Below are 17,962 nucleotides of genomic sequence, written 5' to 3'. Positions count from 1 at the left end.
CTCATAATTTAGCCAAAATAACAAAGAATAATATATAAATAATAATAATGTAATAATCTGTGTATATATCACGACCACGGATCCAATTGACTTTGCATGGTACAATATTCGTGGTGCTAACACGGAATTATACCATTTTCCGTGTTGGTACCACGGAAAATAGTGCTGAGAGATCGTGGTCATTTCACGGATTTTAGTGAGATCAGATTTCGGAATTAATTATTCCGAATTAAATCATTCCGAATTTTCCTTCAAGTTTACATGGAAATATTAATACCGAATTGAGCTTTACATAGAAAACATTTTTGATGGTCTTTCTCCAATTCCTCTTAAGGTCTGGGGGTTGAGAAGGTTCTGATTGGATAGGGGGGCGGACCGGAAGTTACGCCCACCGGAAGAAAAACGAAATTAGCCACTACAACTTTGAAAAGCTCACAATTTTGACGTTTCCTTCCATCTATTCTTTAATTATTTCCAGGTCCTCCAAGCTATTTATTAGATAAATGGTCTCTGCTCTTGACCACCGTTTACTGCATGCTGCCATCTTGAAACTTTGTTTGGAAAACCAGCCCAGAATTAATTTAAAGCGGAATGAGTGTATACATTTTTAATTTTTTTTATTTAATTTTTTTATTATTTTTTTTTTAATTCAATTTCATATTTTATTTTATTTTATTGTTTGTTTATGTATTTATTTATTTTTTGAATGAGTGTATACAGTACATGATCTGAATTGATGAATTCTTTCATTTGGATTTGAAATCGGAATAAACCAGCCACTTCGGAATTAAGTTTAATTCAGAATGGCCATTTTATGGAATTAGGTGTTTACATGGTCATTTTTACTCTAATTTAATTTTAGTTCTGAATTTAAGAGGAATAAAACTTATCATGCAAACGCAGCTTGCAAAGCTAAAACAGTAAGATGAAGAATAGTTCCTCACGTTAGAAAGACGTTTAAGGTTTTTGAGTGAAACTACAGTGTTTTGTCTCCTTCCAGTCTCTCCATCTCCACCAGATGTGGATCCAGGAAGGGATGGAGACGTGACATTACACTGTTCTCTGATGAGATACAGTGGTTTGGGTCCCTGTGAGAAGAACAGCATCATGTGGGTGGATGAGACAGGAACTGTGCTGCTTGGAGAAGGTGATGGGTTTGTGTCTGGAGGACAGAACAACTGTGTTTCTGATCTGATGGTGAAACATCAGAGAGGCTCCAAGAGAAGATTCACCTGCCAGTTTGTTGAAGGAAACAGAGTGAAGATAGATGCTGAATACACGCTGGACTTTACAGGTAAGACACTCTGAAATCATAAACACAAGGAAATAAAGGAGAGAAGAGCAAAACATCATCTAAACTGTTTGTTATAATCACAATTAACCTCATACATTTAAAATTAATTTAGACAATTGTTCATATTTCTGCTCTTCATCACTTTACTGCTTCACTTTGAAGGTAAAGATTAACTCTGACTTATGTTTTAGGGTTGAATTTAAAGACTGTAAAAACCACTCTGAAGTTGCTGTGTACCGTTGAACGTTGCCGTTTCACTAAATGTGTTTTGTTTAATAAAACTCACATCTGTTACAATAAGACCACATAGACAATGTGGCGGCATTTCTATTGTCTTACAGCTGTTGTGCAACAAGTAGTTGCGCTGTTCAGTTATCAAGATGTATTAATAATTTTATTCAACAATTATTAATTATTAATAAGGTAGATTACTTATCAGATTGAATTATCAAAATGACTTAATTCTTGCAGGGGCACCACCTGGGCCTTAACCAGGAAAATGATAACTGTAGTAGCAAATCTGTAGGGTCCGACCCAAAACCTGAGGTGAACCCGAGTAGCCAGCCACAAACAGGCAGGAGACCAGGCGATTTAAATAAAGAGCCAGATGGCTGTTTATTAAGGTGAAGGGGAAAAAACGGACTCAGGGGTTGATCCGGAGGGGAAGGCAGAGGAAACGGGGGAGCGATGGTTGGGGGTCCAGGAGACAAGGGTCAGTCATTAGTTGGCAGCAGGGGGGGGGTGTCACAGAGATCCACGAAAATGGCTGCGAGGGGAGCACAGGCGTCAAGGAGGGTTCCAGGGAGGCAACGTAGACACAGGAGCAAAAAAAAGCCTTGGGACGAAAAAACAAAGAGGGATTCATGTAAGCACGGCACAAAGGTTCAACCTGGAGGGCTGAAAAAAATAGAGAACGTTTCCCGAAGGGCCAGATTTAGTTACCGCATGGGTTCAGTACAATCAAGCACTGAGTGAAGGTCCAGGTCTCCTTTTAAGCCTGGGCTGGCGATTAGTGGCAGCTGGGGTAGATGGCAGATCAGCAGCACCTGTGCTGCTGGCTCTCCCAGCCAGAGGAGGAAGACTCCTAACAGGACCCCCCTTCCTACGGGAGACACTGGGCGACTGTCCGATGGCATCCGGGTGGGCTCGGTAGAAGTCCTTCAGGAGGGCTGGGTCCGCCAGGTACGAGCGAGGGACCCAGGTGCGGTGCTCTGGGCCATACACTACCCAGTCCACCAGGTATTGATAGCCCCGGCCCCGACGGACAGCAAGGAGCTCCTTAAAATCCCAGACCAGGACTTGTGGTGGGGGTGGAGGCGGAGCTGGGGCAGAGAGAACGCTGGAGACTACGGGTTTGAGACGTGACACATGAAACACGGGGTGAAATCTTCCGGGAGGTGGCAAGTCCTGGGCCAACAAGTACACCTCTTGACCCGGCCTGTAGTCAGGTGCTGGCCTCCTCCGTCGATCGGCAGTCCGCCGAGACCACTCGTTGGCCCGTAGCATGGCCCCTTAGTGAATAGGCCCTTCAGGGTCCCAAACGCCGACTCTGCCTCAGGGGTCCAGCAAAAAGTACGAAGGGTGGAGGTGAGTGCAGTGAGAGGGGCGGCGACCCGATTGAACCCTGGGATAAGCAGTCTATAAAAATTGGCAAACCCCAGGAAGCGTCGGAGTTGGGTCTTGTCAGTGGGGGTAGGCCAGTCTTCCACTGCCCGGATCTTCTTGGGATCAGCACAAACGTGACCCTTCTCTACAACATGGCCCAGAAATTCCACTGAGGTGGAGTGAAACACACTCCTCTCAGCCTTAACAAACAGGCGATTCTCCAAAAGCCTTTGGAGGACGAGGCGGACATGTTGTTGGTGCTCCTCCTCAGTCCTGGAGAACACCAGGCTGTCATCCAGGTAGGCCACCACAAAAATGTTCAACATATCCCGGAGGACTTCGTTCATCAATGCCTGGAAGACGGCTGGGGCATTCGTCAGGCCGAAAGGCATAACGAGATATTCGAAGTGGCCCAGGTGGGTATTGAAACTGTCTTCCACTTGTCTCCTTCCCGAATGGGCACTAGGTGGTAGGCGTTGCGGAGGACAAATTTGGTGAAAACAGAGGCGTGGGTCAGGGGTTCAAACATGGAACTTAAGAGGGGGAGTGGATACCTGTTCTTTACTGTAATGTTGTTTAGCTGCCGATAATCTATGCAGAGCCTCAGGCTGCCATCATTCTTCGCCACAAAGAAGAAGCCTGCGCCTACCGCAGAGGATGATGGCCTTATGATGCCTGAGGCGAGGGACTCGGTGATATAATTGCGCATAGTCTCCTTCTCAGGGACAGAAAGGTTATACAGCCGACCAACCGGAAGAGCTGCCCCCGGAAGGAGATCTATGGAGCAATCATAAGGGCGGTGAGGGGGGAGTGAAAGGGTCTGACTTTTAATAAACACGGAAGCTATGTCTTGATAGACAGAGGGGACACCAGAAAGGTCTGGAGGAGAGACCGTTCGCCGAGGGCTACTGGACGGAGAGCGGGCAGAGCAAAGGCAGTTGGCGTGGCAAGCAATGCTCCAGCCCAAAATCCGTCCAGCCAACCACGATATGTGGGGATCATGTCTCTCCAACCAGGGCATACCTAACACCAGGGGAGCAGTGGGAGCGTGTAACACCAAAAAACGTGCAGTCTCCACGTGATTCCCTGAAAGTGTCAATGTGAGAGGGGCAGTGCAGTGCGTAACCGTACCTAGAGAGTGACCATCTAAGGCTTGGATGGTTCAGGTGGAGTCAAGGGGAAGGAGTGGGATACCAGCTTGACGGGCTAGGGAGATGTCTATCAAACACTCGTCCGCCCCTGAATCCACCAGTGTGCTAACAGCGAGTGACTCAGTGCCCCATGAAAGAGTGGCAGGGAAAAGATGGTTCTTGGGTTGGGGTAGTGTGTTCTTGCTCACCAAGATCCCCTTAGCTAGTGAGCCAGGTCTTTTTGGGCAGGCAGGGCAGGCTCTGATGAAGTGCCCTTCCTTCCCACAATAGAGACAGAGTCGACCCTGCACACGCTTTTCTCGTTCCTCAGGCAGGAGGCGTGACCTGGCCACCTCCAGGGGTTCATCAGGGGCTCCTCCAGACGATGGTTTAGGTGAGAAAGGGAACGTGGGGCCCGATGGGTAACTTCCACCACCATCGGGGTTAATAGGGGAATGGGCCGTGTATGCTCTGGGTGTAGCCCCTGAGTGTTGAGCTCGTTCCTGGCGTCTCTCTCTCAGGCGTGCATCCATCTGCAGAGCAAGGGTGACCAGAGCATTGAGGGTAGCTGGTGGGTCTCTTCCGACGATCAGATCCTTTATTACGTCACTCTGACCCCTCCAGTACGCGCTTCCGAGAGCCAGGTCGCCCAACCCACTGTCTGCGGCAATCACCCGAAAGTCCAGGGTGTAGTCAGTGACAGAGCGAGTCCCCTGCTGGAAGGTGTGTAGCCAGCTGGCCACGTCCACCCCGTCAGCCGGGTGATCAAACACCAGTCTGAACTCTGCGAGGAATCTTTCATAGTCCTTGGAGAGGGACACATCCTGGCCAACGGCTACAATGGCCCAGCTGAGGGCTTTGTCCGAGAGGAGGGATATGATCAAGGTGATCCGGGCCTCGTCGGACCCATAACATGAAGGCTGGTGGGTAAACAGGAGTTGGCACTGACCGAGAAACCCCTTGCACTGGGCAAAATTTCCAGAAAAACTCTTGGGACATGGGAGTTTGGGCTCTGTGCTAGGTTGAGGGGGGTTATGACCCGATGAGACCAAGGGGCTGGGCTGAGGGGCTGCAGAAGGGCCGCTAAGCCGGGAAACGACCTTGGTGAGGGAAGCGAGCTGAGTGTCAATGGTCGCCAGGTGGTGACCTCCAGAGGTGGTCTGGAGAGTGGACATCTCCCCTGTGACCAGGGTGAAAGCCTGGGTGAGCTGGTTGTTAAGGCCTGCTAGCTGGGCATCATGCTCGCGGACTCTGGTTTGGAGGGTCTCGGGGTCAGGGAGCTTGGGCATAGTGGCGGGTGGGGCACCTGCCTGTCTGGGTTGGCTAGGGTCCATATTTGGCTTTATTGTTCTGTAGGGTCCGACCCAAAACCTGAGGTGAAGGGGAAAAAACGGACTCAGGGGTTGATCCGGAGGGGAAGGCAGAGGAAACGGGGGAGCGATGGTTGGCCCGGAGACATGGGTCAGTCGTGAGTTAGCAGCAGGGGGGGGAATGGCTGCGAGGGGAGCACAGGCGTCGAGGAGGCTTCCAGGGAGGCAACGTAGACACAGGAGCACAAGAAAGCCTTAATCCCATGCTTTCATTAATCCCAAAGAGGGATTAATGTAAGCACGGCACAAAGGTTCAATCTGGAGGGCTGAAAAAACTAGAGAACATTTCCCGAAGGGCCAGATTTAGTTACCGCATGGGTTCAGTACAATCAAGCACTGAGTGAAGGTCCAGGTCTCCTTTTAAGCCTGGGCTGGTGATTAGTGGCAGCTGGGGTAGATGGCAGATCAGCAGCACCTGTGCTGCTGGCTCTCCCAGCCAGAGGAGGAGGAGTCCTAACAAAATCAGTCTCAAAAATAGATATTATTCTGCAGAGTAGTAAATTTTACTATTATCACTACAGAATAACCATTGAAGGCAATTACCAGTTCGGCTCTAGCTCTGTCAAACAGCCATTGCGACGAGATATGTGTAAACAACACTAACAACTTCTCATTAAAATCAATCAGAATTTTCACATACAGGTGTCAAGCAGATGGTAAAAGCGACACCCCAAATAAATTCTGATGGCAACTACATTAAAAACATAAGACACTAACCATCAAGAAAAACAATAATAAAACGTTAACTGCATAAGGAAAATAAATCGAAAACAATAAACACGTGATACAAAACTCCCGATCATCTGTGTTCCAAAACAACGTGGCTGCACGTGGCCGACAAGATATTTAAAGATGGCTGCGCCCTCGTCACCGTGCAATCAGACGGGATGGCAAAATACGGCATTTAAACCGTGAATAACTGGCGAAAATGGCGTCACAGAATAAACAAACAACAATAATGCCGGTAGTTGCCGGCGTTACACAGTAATATGCGTGCAGTAACTTCATTAAACACAAATTTAGCTCTGAACCGCTCTAGATTAAACTGATCGCCCAAAACACGTAAACCTCACGCCTTCCGGTCTTCGGATCTGTCACATCAGCTGTCCCTCGCTCCTCTATATGTCATTTCCTGAGAGGAGGATCTCATCATATAAACATTCACAATTAAACGAAAGTATAAACGTAGAGCCATTAATTATTTCAATGTCCACAACCTACAGTATTATTAAAAATAATATTCAAACAAAATAGGCAGAAATGGCTCTAATAGACAACGTTACATAACGGAATGTTTCCCCAGAGATTATGTGTGTTGAAGTCTTTTCTCTGTGCTGACAAACCTAAATATGTAGCTTAAATATGTTTCTTGAGTCAGGTTGATGTGTGAAGTGCAAAACTTTTCTCAGAGTGTTTTTCTCTGCAGCAGGAATCAGTCGTGAATTCATTCACAGAGCTGGAGATGACATCGTTTTACCGTCTCACATTGGTTCATCATCCAACCAATGTTCTCATGCTGAATGGATACATTACAAAGATCTAAATGCAAACAGACATGTCAAGGTTCTTAATGGAAGTATTGTGAAGTCGTCACCTGGAGCTGACAGGATGAGGTTGATCAGTGACTGCTCTCTGATCATTAACAACATCACTGCTGAAGATGCTGGTTATTACATCACTGGGATTAGAAATACTGTTTCTTACTCCTACACATCTGTGTATCTGAGTGTTTTAAGAGGTGAGTGTTTTGACTTAATAACACCCAGACTGTCAGTTTGAATCCTCCTCATCAACTCTGAGTGAAACGCTGTTAAAAGCTTGTTGATTTGTCAGCGACATGAACGTCTGGTCTGTTTGGGATCCTCCTTATTTACACGTTTAAATATCTGATGTTGCCATCTGAGGAGTTTCTCATATTCAAGTGGCTAAAGTAACAGTGTTTTGTCTCCTTCCAGTCTCTCCATCTCCACCACATGTGGATCCAGGAAGGGATGGAGATGTGACATTACACTGTTCTCTGATGAGATACAGTGGTTTGGGTCCCTGTGAGCAGAACAGCATCATCTGGGTGGATGAGAGAGGAAGTGTGCTGCTTGGTGAAGGTGATGGGTTTGTGTCTGGAGGACAGAACAACTGTGTTTCTGATCTGATGGTGAAACATCAGAGACGCTCCAAGAGAAGATTCACCTGCCAGGTTGTTGAAGGAGACAGAGTGGAGATAGATGCTGAATACACGCTGGACTTTACAGGTAAGACCCTGAAATCATGAAGACAAGGAAACTAGGTGAACTGAAACAGGTAATGAAAATGGCTAAGTCCAATGTTGCTTTTCTGAGTTGACAAACCTAAATATCTGCATAAAATATCTTATTTGGTGTGTTGAGTTTAAAACGTTGTGTTTTTCTCTGCAGCAGGAACCGGTGTGAGAACAATCATTCTCTACCACAGGGTTGGAGATGACGTAGCTTTGCAGAATAACGTTGACTTATCGTCTTCCAACTGCTCCGATGTTGAGTGGATTTACAGCAGAGACACAAGTTCAGCGTCTCATGAGGAGTTTGGTTCTGGAGCTGGCAGGATGGACAGGAACTGCTCCCTGGTCATCACCAACATCACCGATGGAGACGCTGGTCTCTACGAGAGCCGGCTGAGGGACAAGTACAACACCGTTGTGTATCTCAGTGTTTTAACAAGTGAGTATTTGGACTTTGTGGGAAACAGTGCAACCAAAAACACCCAACCCTTGCTGGGTTTGTCCGTCCCAGGAAGGGTTTCCCTCTTTGGACCCTGCCGTTGAACGGGACGGAGAAAAGAACATTCATCATTACTTTCTGTAGAACATTTTTTCCTTATGGCTTCACTTCGACTTCGTAATCAATCATAGCACACGATTCTGGTGTTTATATGTAAGGGATAATGACCAACGAGGTGTCCATTAACATAAATATATGGACGGGAAGCAGAGAGTGGTTTGCCGCCGCAAAGTATATTTATGTTAATGTCCTCCTCGAGGGGTATTATCCCGCTTATACCACGGTCACCTACCAAAAAACACAAATATTAAATCAATTATTCATGCTTTAATGTGTTTTCAGTGTAAATCCTTAGTTTTATAATAAGCCACAGCTGAGCGGCTCAGCGACTATTTAATCTCTCGTCTGCAGCCGTTGGAACCTGGTCGTTTTTAACACCTGAGGGTCTGACTAATACCTGGAACAATCACTATCGTCCCATAAGGTCTGACTAATACCTTGAACAATCACTACCGTCCCATAAGGTCTGACTAATACCTGGAGCAATCACTACCGTCCCATAAAAACCTGGTAGTTTTTAACACCTGAGGGTCTGACTAATACCTGGAACAATCACTACCGTCCCATAAGAACCTGGTAGTTTTTAACACCTGAGGGTCTGACTAATACCTGGAACAATCACTACCGTCCCATAAGAACCTGGTAGTTTTTAACACCTGAGGGTCTGACTAATACCTGGAACAATCACTACCATCCCATAAGAACCTGGTAGTTTTTAACACCTGAGGGTCTGACTAATACCTGGAACAATCACTACCGTCCCATAAGAACCTGGTAGTTTTTAACACCTGAGGGTCTGACTAATACCTGGAACAATCACTACCGTCCCATAAGGTCCTTATGCAATGGACATTGTGTTGACTTCTCCAGTAACTAGGACGGACCTGAGATACGACTTAGCAATGGGAAATATTCTAGTCCGCTCAGCTCAGCTCGGCTATGCTACAGTAACATAAAGGAAATAGATTTGTTTCAAAGAATCAAAGTCCACAGATAGTTTCCTAAATAGTTTTATTAAGCCACAAATATTATCAATCATTCAAGAAAAAATACATGTTTCATTAAGCTACAAATATTATCAATCATTGAAATAAATAAACAAATGTTTCACTAAGCTACAAATATTATCAACCATTCAAGTTAATAAACGTTTCATTAAGCTACAAATATTATCAATCATTCAAATAAATAAACAAAACAAGACGGTTGGCTATCCTAGTGTAGAAAATACTTTTCATTACTACTACATTTTCATTAATTGTGAAATTGGAAAGAGTTACCGGCATGTCCATCATCGTTGCATTTGATTGACGAATATTTAAAGTTTATTGGTCGTGATCCTCGCCACTGCTTCCCGGAGCAATGGGAGATGTTAAATGTTGCTCCATTTTTGTCTCTCCTGTACTGATGGAGCCCAGTCAGCCTGCAAGCTGCTCTCACAGCGATGACTCGTCACCCCAACCTGATCTCACAAAAATCTGTGAAATACCTCTCACCACTATTTTCCGTGGTATATAGACGGAAAATGGTATAATTCTGTGTGAGCACCACGGATATTGTACCATGCAAAGTCAATGGGATCCGTTGTCGTGATATATACACGGATTATTACATTATTATTATTTATATATTATTCTTTGGTATTTTGGCTAAGTTATGAGTTTTTGTCACGCAAGGTACTGTTTGTTACTGTCAGTTTGTAAAAGCATGTTTTTAATGCTGTTTTAGCAGTGTTTTATTGAGGTGTTAATGGGAGCATCCCGGATATAGTACTATGCGAAGTCAATGGGATCCATCACCCGATTTGACTGCTGTCATACCATTGAATGAAGGACAAAACGATAACAATCAAACCATAGATATGGGCCAGTAGGGCCCTACTCTACCTACTAGTAGGCGCAGGAGGCTGTTATCGCCCCTTTCTATGGCTAACCCCATGTTATTAATGCTTGCTATGGAGTACACACCTCATCATCGCCGCTTTCTATGGACTAACCCCATGTTATTAATGCTCAGTAGGCACAGAAGTTTTGTTACGAAGCTCACACCTCACCTCCCTTTGTATTTAGCTAGAATTTTAAAACCTGAACAATAGAATTCAACGTAAAATGCCGGATATTGTCCATTAAAAACAATACTTTTTGGAACATAGTGTAGCGACCACAGATAAGATAAGGCCTTGCCCGCCTGGGCAACACATCAGCATTTGGCCGACTGGTTAGTGCAGTTGACTGTGGTCTGGGAGACTGTGGTTCGAGACACGCTCTGGGCACGACTTGTTTGCCACAGTATTTTCCTCATTGCGTTATGGTTTTCTTTTAATTTTATATTTTTATCCCGGTTTTTTCCCCATTTTTATCACCCAGTGCTCCTACCTAACAGTCCTGGGCATTGCCATCTTCTACCGACCCCGGGAGGGCCCCGCACTGAGCTCAGGTCTCCTCCTTAACCCGAGGAGTGAGCAGGCTGCATCTTTTCACCAGACAGGGTGGGGCTTCTCCAGCCAGACGTAGCGCGTGGAGGGATCACGTTATTCCGGCCGGATCATCCCCACCCCATCTGGCGCCCATTTATGGTCTGTTATGGTTTTCTTTTAATATCTTTAACATTTCTAAACACAAAAACACAAAAGTGTCCTTGATAATTCAATAATACAATAGGTTCATGTTAAGGACATCCGTTTTAATTAGTTCTCCTTCGATTATGACATGTTATTAATGCTCAGTAGGCACAGGAGGTTGTTTATGTATTGTTATAGGTTTGCCTCTGAGGCCTATTTCGTGTCTATTTTTGCACAGTTCACTAACGCTTTGAGCTAGGAGGTTGAAATTTTAGACTCTGTCTCAGGAGGTGACTCTCATCCACTGTGCCGAGTTTCAGATCTGTGTGACCTTCGGAAGTGTCAAAGGTCACCGCGTGTGTTGCTTTTCGGGCCTGCGAAAAGCAACACACGGTAGCAGCTTTTGATACAGTCGACCACACAGTCCTTCTGTCACGCCTGAAACAATATGTTGGCCTTCACGGCACTGTACTCAAGTGGTTTACTTCATATCTGTCAGATAGAACCTTCTCTGTTGTGCTTGGTGATTCCTGCTCCTCCAGTGCCTCCCTCTCATACGGCGTCCCGCAAGGTTCTATTCTAGGCCCACTTCTTTTTTCATTATATATGTTGCCACTTGGGTCCATTATAGCCAGACATAACTTATCATTTCATTGTTATGCAGATGATCTACAGATCTATCTGCCACTGAAGCCTAAAGTCACTAGTGCACAAAGCTCCCTGCTGGAATGTATTGCTGACATCAAGCAGTGGTTGGCACACAATTTTTTAAATGAGGAGAAAACGGAGTGCATTTTGTTTGGTGACTCGGCTGACTTTGGCGCTTTGTCCGGATCTTTTAGTCCCAAAGTTAGAAAGCTGGGAGTTATTTCCAATAGCTTTTTAAAATTTGACCGACAAGTGGACAATGTTGTGAAGACAAGTTTTTATCAGTTGCGTCTTTTAGCCAAAGTAAAAACATTTCTGAGCCGTCACGATATGGAGAGAGCTTTCCACGCTCTAGTCAGCTCCAGATTGGACTACTGTAATGCACTTTATGTTGGCATTGCCCAATCCTCTTTAAGCCGTCTTCAGCTTGTACAAAATGCAGCAGCCCGTCTTTTAACGAACACACCCAGACGAGAGCATATCACCCTGGTCCTCTATTCCCTTCACTGGCTGCCTGTTCGTTTTAGAGTTGATTTTAAACTTTTAATGTTTGTTTTTAAAGCTCTTAACGGCCTTGCCCCTCCTTAATTATCAGAGATTTTAACGGTGCGTGAGCCTGGTAGAGCTCTGAGGTCCTCCAACCAATGTTTGTTGGAAGTCCCCAGGTCAAAGCAGAAGCACTGGGGTGACCGAGCCTTTTCAGTTGCCGGCCCCAGGCTCTGGAATAAGCTCCCCTGTGAGTTACGCACCATCTCTGACCTTGGCCTTTTTAAATCTAAAATTAAAACGTATTTATTCAGGGTGGCTTTTAGTACCCAGTAGTGTGTCAACACTTTTTTATACTTGATGTTTTTTATATGTTCATATGTTTTATTCTTGTTTTATTTTGTTGTATGTTATGTAAAGCACTTTGGTTCACCTTCAGGTTGATGTAAGGTGCTATATAAATAAAGTACATTTACATTTTTACATTTGCGAAGCCTATTTCGTGTCTTTTTTTGCATAGTTCACTAAGGCTTTCAGCTACGAGGCTGAAGTTCTAGACTCTGTATCAGGAGGTGACTCTCATCCACTGTGCCGAGATCCAGACCCGTGCGACCTTCGGAAGTGCAAAAAGTCACCGTGTGTGGTGCCTTTTTTGGGCCTTTTTTGTGTTTTTTTAATAATTCACACGCTTTGAGCTGGGAGGCTGATTTTTGACTATGTTGCAATGCAGAAGGGCCTTTGCTAGGATCTTTTGGTCCCGTGGTTGTACGACTTCCACAGAGCTAGTTGGGGTTGCAGAGGGTTCACAGAGTTGAGACTTGGCAAGCCCAATCTAGGCCCCATATGGAGGCCACAGGTCAAGTTTTACTTGGTTTGGTCAAATGTGGCAACGGCGTCCGTTCGAATGTTGGAAAAGGTGAAGTTTCAAAGCCCCGCCCATCGAAAAGTACAGGTCCGATCTGCACCAAATTAACGTCTGTTAGACTCCTAGCTAAAAGCGTTAGTGAACTATGCAAAGAAAGACCCAAAATAGGCCCTGTTCCAGTAGTCAGGAGGCTCTCAGACCTATACGTTTCTACACCCTCCTAACCAGCCAGGATGTTTTGGAGGAAACACTGTTGCAGAAGTCATAGAAATCTGAAGTTTTATATGTTGTTTGGGGGCATCCCCTGAACAGACAGACGTTAGTTTGGTGCAGATCGGACCTGTACTTTTCGATGGGCGGGGCTTTGAATCTTCACCTTTCCCAATATTCGAACGGACGCCGTTGCCACAACATTTGACCAAACCAAGTAAAACTTGACCTGTGGTCTCCATATGGGGCCTAGATTGGGCTTGCCAAGTCTCAACTCTGTGAACTCTCTGCAACGCCAACTAGCTCTGTGGAAGTCATACAGCCACAGGACCAAAAGATCATAGCAAAGGGCATTCTGCATTGCAACATAGTCAAAAATCAGTCTCCCAGCTCAAAGCGTTAGTGAATTATTTAAAAAAAAAACACAAAAAACGCCCGAAAAAGGCACCACACACGGTGACCTTTGGCACTTCCGAAGGTCGCGCGGGTCTGGACCTCGGCACAGTGGAATACAGTCACCTGCTGATACAGAGTCTAGAATTTCAGCCTCCTAGTTCAAAGCGTTAGTGAACTATGCAAAAAAAGACACGAAATAGGCTTCACAGGCCTCATAGGCAAACCTATAACAATACTTAACAAACCTCCTGTGCCTACTGAGCATTAATAACATGTCATAATCGAAGGAGAACTAATTAAAACGGATGTCCTTAACATGAACCTATTATATTATTGAATTATCAAGGACACTTTCGTGTTTTTGTGTTTAGAAATGTTAAAGATATTAAAAGAAAACCATAACACAATGAGGAAAATACTGTGGCGAACAAGTCGTGCCCAGAGCGTGTCTTGAACCACAGTCTCCCAGACCACTGTCAACTGCACTAACCAGTCGGCCAAATGCTGATGTGTTGCCCAGGCGGGCAAGGCCTTATCTTATCTGTGGTCGTTACACTATGTTCCAAAAAGTATTGTTTTTAATGGACTAGATCCGGCATTTTACGTTGAATTTATATTGTTCAGGTTTTAAAATTCTAGCTAAATACATAAAAAAAGGGAGGTGAGGTGTGAGCTTCATAACAAAACTTCTGTGCCTACTGAGCATTAATAACATGGGGTTAGTCCATAGAAAGGGGCGATAACAGCCTCCTGCGCCTACTAGTAGGTAGAGTAGGGCCCTACTGGCCCATATCTATGGGATGATTGTTATCGTTTTGTCCTTCATTCAATCAGGTGACGGATCCCATTGACTTCGCATAGTACTATATCCGTGGTGCTCCCATTTAAACCTCAATAAAACACTGCTAAAACAGCGTTAAAAACATGCTTTTACAAACTGACAGTAACAAACAGTACCTTGCGCGACAAGAACTCATAATTTAGCCACTATACTAAAGAATAATATATAAATAATAATAATGTAATAATCCATGTATAAGTCACGACAACGGTATCCATTGATTCCCATTGTACAATATCCGTGGCACTCCCATTAAAACCTCAATAAAACACTGCTAAAACAGCGTTAAAAAACATGCTTTTACAAACTGACAGTAACAAACAGTACCTGGCGCGTCAAAAACGTATAACTTAGCCACTATAATAAAGAATAATATATTCATAATAATTATGTAATAATCCGTGTATATATCATGACCACGGATCCCATTTACTTCGCATAGTACTATATCCGTGGTGCTCCCATTAAAACCTCAATAAAACACTGCTAAAACAGCGTTAAAAACATGCTTTTACAAACCGACAGTGACAAACAGTACCTTGCGCGACAAAAACTCATAATTCAGCCAAAATACCAAATAATAATATATAAATAATAATAATGTCATAATCTGTGTTTATATCACGACAACGGATCCCATTGACTTTGCATGGTACAATATCCGTGGTGCTCACACGTGATTATACCATTTTCCGTGTATATACCACGGAAAATAGTGGTGAGAGGTCGTGTGCATTTCACGGATTTTTGTGAGATCAGGTTGCTTCACCCATATAATCTGGCCAGTTTCCAGTTTACAAAATCACTAATGTCTCTGTCCTGCGATAGCCGGCTCTTCTTCTCTGAATCTCCGTTGCCGTGGTTACCACCTGGCAGTTGATCCAGCGCAATGATATTAAAGATATCAAGGAATTTCACCGAACCGAACTTGTTTATCTAGGTGTAGGTATTAACTTATAACCTACACTTGCCAGCCAATCAGAATAGAGTATTCAAACAGACCGTGGTATAACAGACAATAACTCAGTGAAGCTAAAACGGTGAGATGAAGAATAGTTCCTCACATGTTAGAAAGACGTTTAAGGCTTTTGAGTGAAACTACAGTTTTCTGTCTCCTTCCAGTCTCTCCATCTCCACCGGATGTGGATCCAGGAAATGATGGTGATGTGACATTACACTGTTCTCTGGTGAGAGACCGTTATTTCGGTCCCTGTGAGCAGAACAGCATCATCTGGGTGGATGAGACAGGAAGTGTGCTGCTTGGTGAAGGTGATGGGTTTGTGTCTGGAGGACAGAACAACTGTGTTTCTGATCTGATGGTGAAACATCAGAGAGGCTCCAAGAGAAGATTCACCTGCCAGGTTGTTGAAGGAGACAGAGTGGAGATAGATGCTGAATACATGCTGGACTTTACAGGTAAGACCCTGAAATCATAAAGATGATCAAAATTGGATGTCATCATTCAGACTTTACACTTTTAATCAGTTAAAGTGATAGTATTGACTCTCTGACCATTTTGTTGAATCCTTTGATTCCAGATTCCAGTTTGACCAATACCAGATTGATTATTGGATGGGTGGTCAGGGGGCTGATGGTGGTTCTGGTCATCATCGCTACGCTTTTCGTCCTTTACAGGATAAAAGTTAAAAGGAACAATCCAAATAATCAACCAGGTGTGTTTGACCTGCCTGTCAGGTTGGTATTTAGTTTCTTAAGTTAGATTGAGTTAAACTCTGACACAAAATCAACAAACAGCGTTTTATCAAACTGGAATAAAGCAGTTAAAGATGTTATTGTTTGTAAAAATGGCGTGGAGACTGGTGGACGACGTCCTCTGGATCTGAGAGTCAGTGAGAGTCTGAGATGGTGGATTTCATCTGCTGGTTTTGAAAGAACTACTGCAGGATAAAATGATCTAAACTAGACTTGAAGAGAAGACGTCACAGCTGCACATGTAGAGAAAAGAGGAAGTAGAAACTATTTCTTCCCTGCAGCATCACTGGAAATGTAACATACGTGACTTATTAATAAACTAATGCGAAGTTATATTATTATTAATAATAATGACAGAATAAAGATAATAAATGTGTTATCTTGTCAACTAACTCTAAGAATTTAACATTCTCTGTTCCAGATGTTCAGTTGACAATGTATCAGTATGTGAGTATTTTCAATAATATTTAATATTTTATATATATCTACCTTTAAAATGTAAATATATATGAAATATCCATGTTCATAAAATCTTTCCTGTTTGTTCATTTCCATCAAAATGTGCTGCTGATTATTCTTGGTTTTCTGTTAATAAACCTAAATACCAGAGAGTCAATCATTATTGTTGTCTTAGTTGACTTACAAGATGTTAAATGAACATTTATAGTTCCTAACTTCCATGAATGTTATTAATGGATGAATTTCTGGTTTTTATTCAGATATTGATATAAAGGAGTTTATAATTGTAGATCAATGTCATAGTAGCCATTAAAAAAGGTCCATTATTATGTAAATATGATCTTTATCTCCCTCTGGTGGTGAAAACATGAATGACAAGAACATTAACGTTCACTCTGTTGTATGTTTCCACAGATGAACAGGGAAGAAGATGATGGTGGTGTGGTGAACTATGAAAACGATGTAGACCTGCCTGCTTCTGTCCGATCCACAGATCAATAAATCAGCTGTGTGTGATGGAAACATTAGCCTTATCCAGGGTACAGAGCAGCAGACGGATGTTTTGTCTCTGAAAGCTCAGCTCTGTTTATGAGAATCCTAGTGTTTAGTCTTCATCATTTTGTGATCTTCAAAAATACTATGCAACCTTTACTCAATATCACTCCTCCATCGAGGCGCCTGATGTATGTTTGACCCACTTGCATGCTGAAAATGTATTAAATCTCCTAAACTGGGATCATCTCTCACGTCTTTATTCCTGATAGTCTCATGCATACATTAATCATGTTTGTAAAATAGCATTTTTCCATCTCTTTAGTAAACCTCTATTTAGTGTTTAGTAAAAATCTAATTAGTGTTAGTAAACCTCTAGTTAATGTTTAATAAATCTGTAGTTAGTGTTTAGTACATCTCTAGTTAGTGTTTAATAAATCTGTAGTTAGTGTTAGTAAACCTCTAGTTAGTGTTTATAAACCTCTTTGTAATAATGTGAAGTGAATTTGGAATGTTACTCAGCCCGCCCTCAGGGGGGCAGTAGTGTTCCTTGCAGGTGGAGTTTTGGACAAGGCAGAGAGTGAGTCAGTTCAGCAGAGGTGGAAAAAGTACAAAAATATTGTACTTAAGTAAAAGTAAAAAGTACCCATTAAGAACACTACTTAAGTAAAAGTATAAAAGTACCTCAACTTAAATATAATAAAGTACCAAAAGTACATGGTGTTGTCAGGGTTTGACACTTCCCCCCAGTGTTTGTAACTTTCAGTTTCTGTCTTGCCCCGCCTGTGTCCCATCTGCCCTGATTGTGTCTGCACCTGTGTCTCGTCATGTCTCGTTATCCCTTCAGTATATCTTGTCTTGTCATTCCTTGGTTCCCTGTCGGTCCGTACTGTGTCTTCCTCCATGTCTCCTCGTACCTTTTTGATGATCCTGGTTTTTTGTTCATCCTGCTCTGCAGCGCCTTATTTTGCCTTTTTGGATTAAAACCCTTTTGTTTTGAGAACTCCTGCCTCCAGCCTCCCTCTCTCCCCTGCACTTGGGTCCTTAAAATACCAAACCACAACAGAACGGACCGACCAA

General features: G+C 43.6%; 1 protein-coding gene across 1 annotated transcript; it reads left to right on the top strand.

The window, feature by feature from the left end:
- Positions 1-7,007: 7,007 nt before the first annotated feature.
- Positions 7,008-17,090, top strand: LOC133464829 (uncharacterized). Its single transcript, XM_061747014.1, has 7 exons — positions 7,008-7,137; positions 7,355-7,648; positions 7,811-8,092; positions 15,341-15,634; positions 15,757-15,891; positions 16,353-16,378; positions 16,805-17,090. Exons 1-7 carry the CDS (start codon positions 7,008-7,010, stop codon positions 16,889-16,891), a joined length of 1,248 nt encoding a protein of 415 aa, XP_061602998.1. The 3' UTR covers positions 16,892-17,090.
- The last annotated feature ends 872 nt before the right edge of the window (positions 17,091-17,962 follow it).

The sequence above is a fragment of the Cololabis saira genome, chromosome 18 (genome assembly GCF_033807715.1).
Source record: "Cololabis saira isolate AMF1-May2022 chromosome 18, fColSai1.1, whole genome shotgun sequence".
NCBI classification, from domain to species: domain Eukaryota; kingdom Metazoa; phylum Chordata; class Actinopteri; order Beloniformes; family Belonidae; genus Cololabis; species Cololabis saira.
Note: the sequence above shows the minus strand (reverse complement) of the source record. Positions and strands in the feature narration are given on the sequence as shown.

Coding starts and splice junctions, on each gene's coding strand:
- LOC133464829 (XM_061747014.1), top strand. CDS start 7,008: ATGAGGTTGATCAGTGACTGCTCTCTGATCATTAACAACATCACTGCT. Junction 7,649..7,810: donor ATACACGCTGGACTTTACAG/GTAAGACCCTGA, acceptor TTTTCTCTGCAG/CAGGAACCGGTGTGAGAACA. Junction 16,379..16,804: donor AGTTGACAATGTATCAGTAT/GTGAGTATTTTC, acceptor ATGTTTCCACAG/ATGAACAGGGAAGAAGATGA.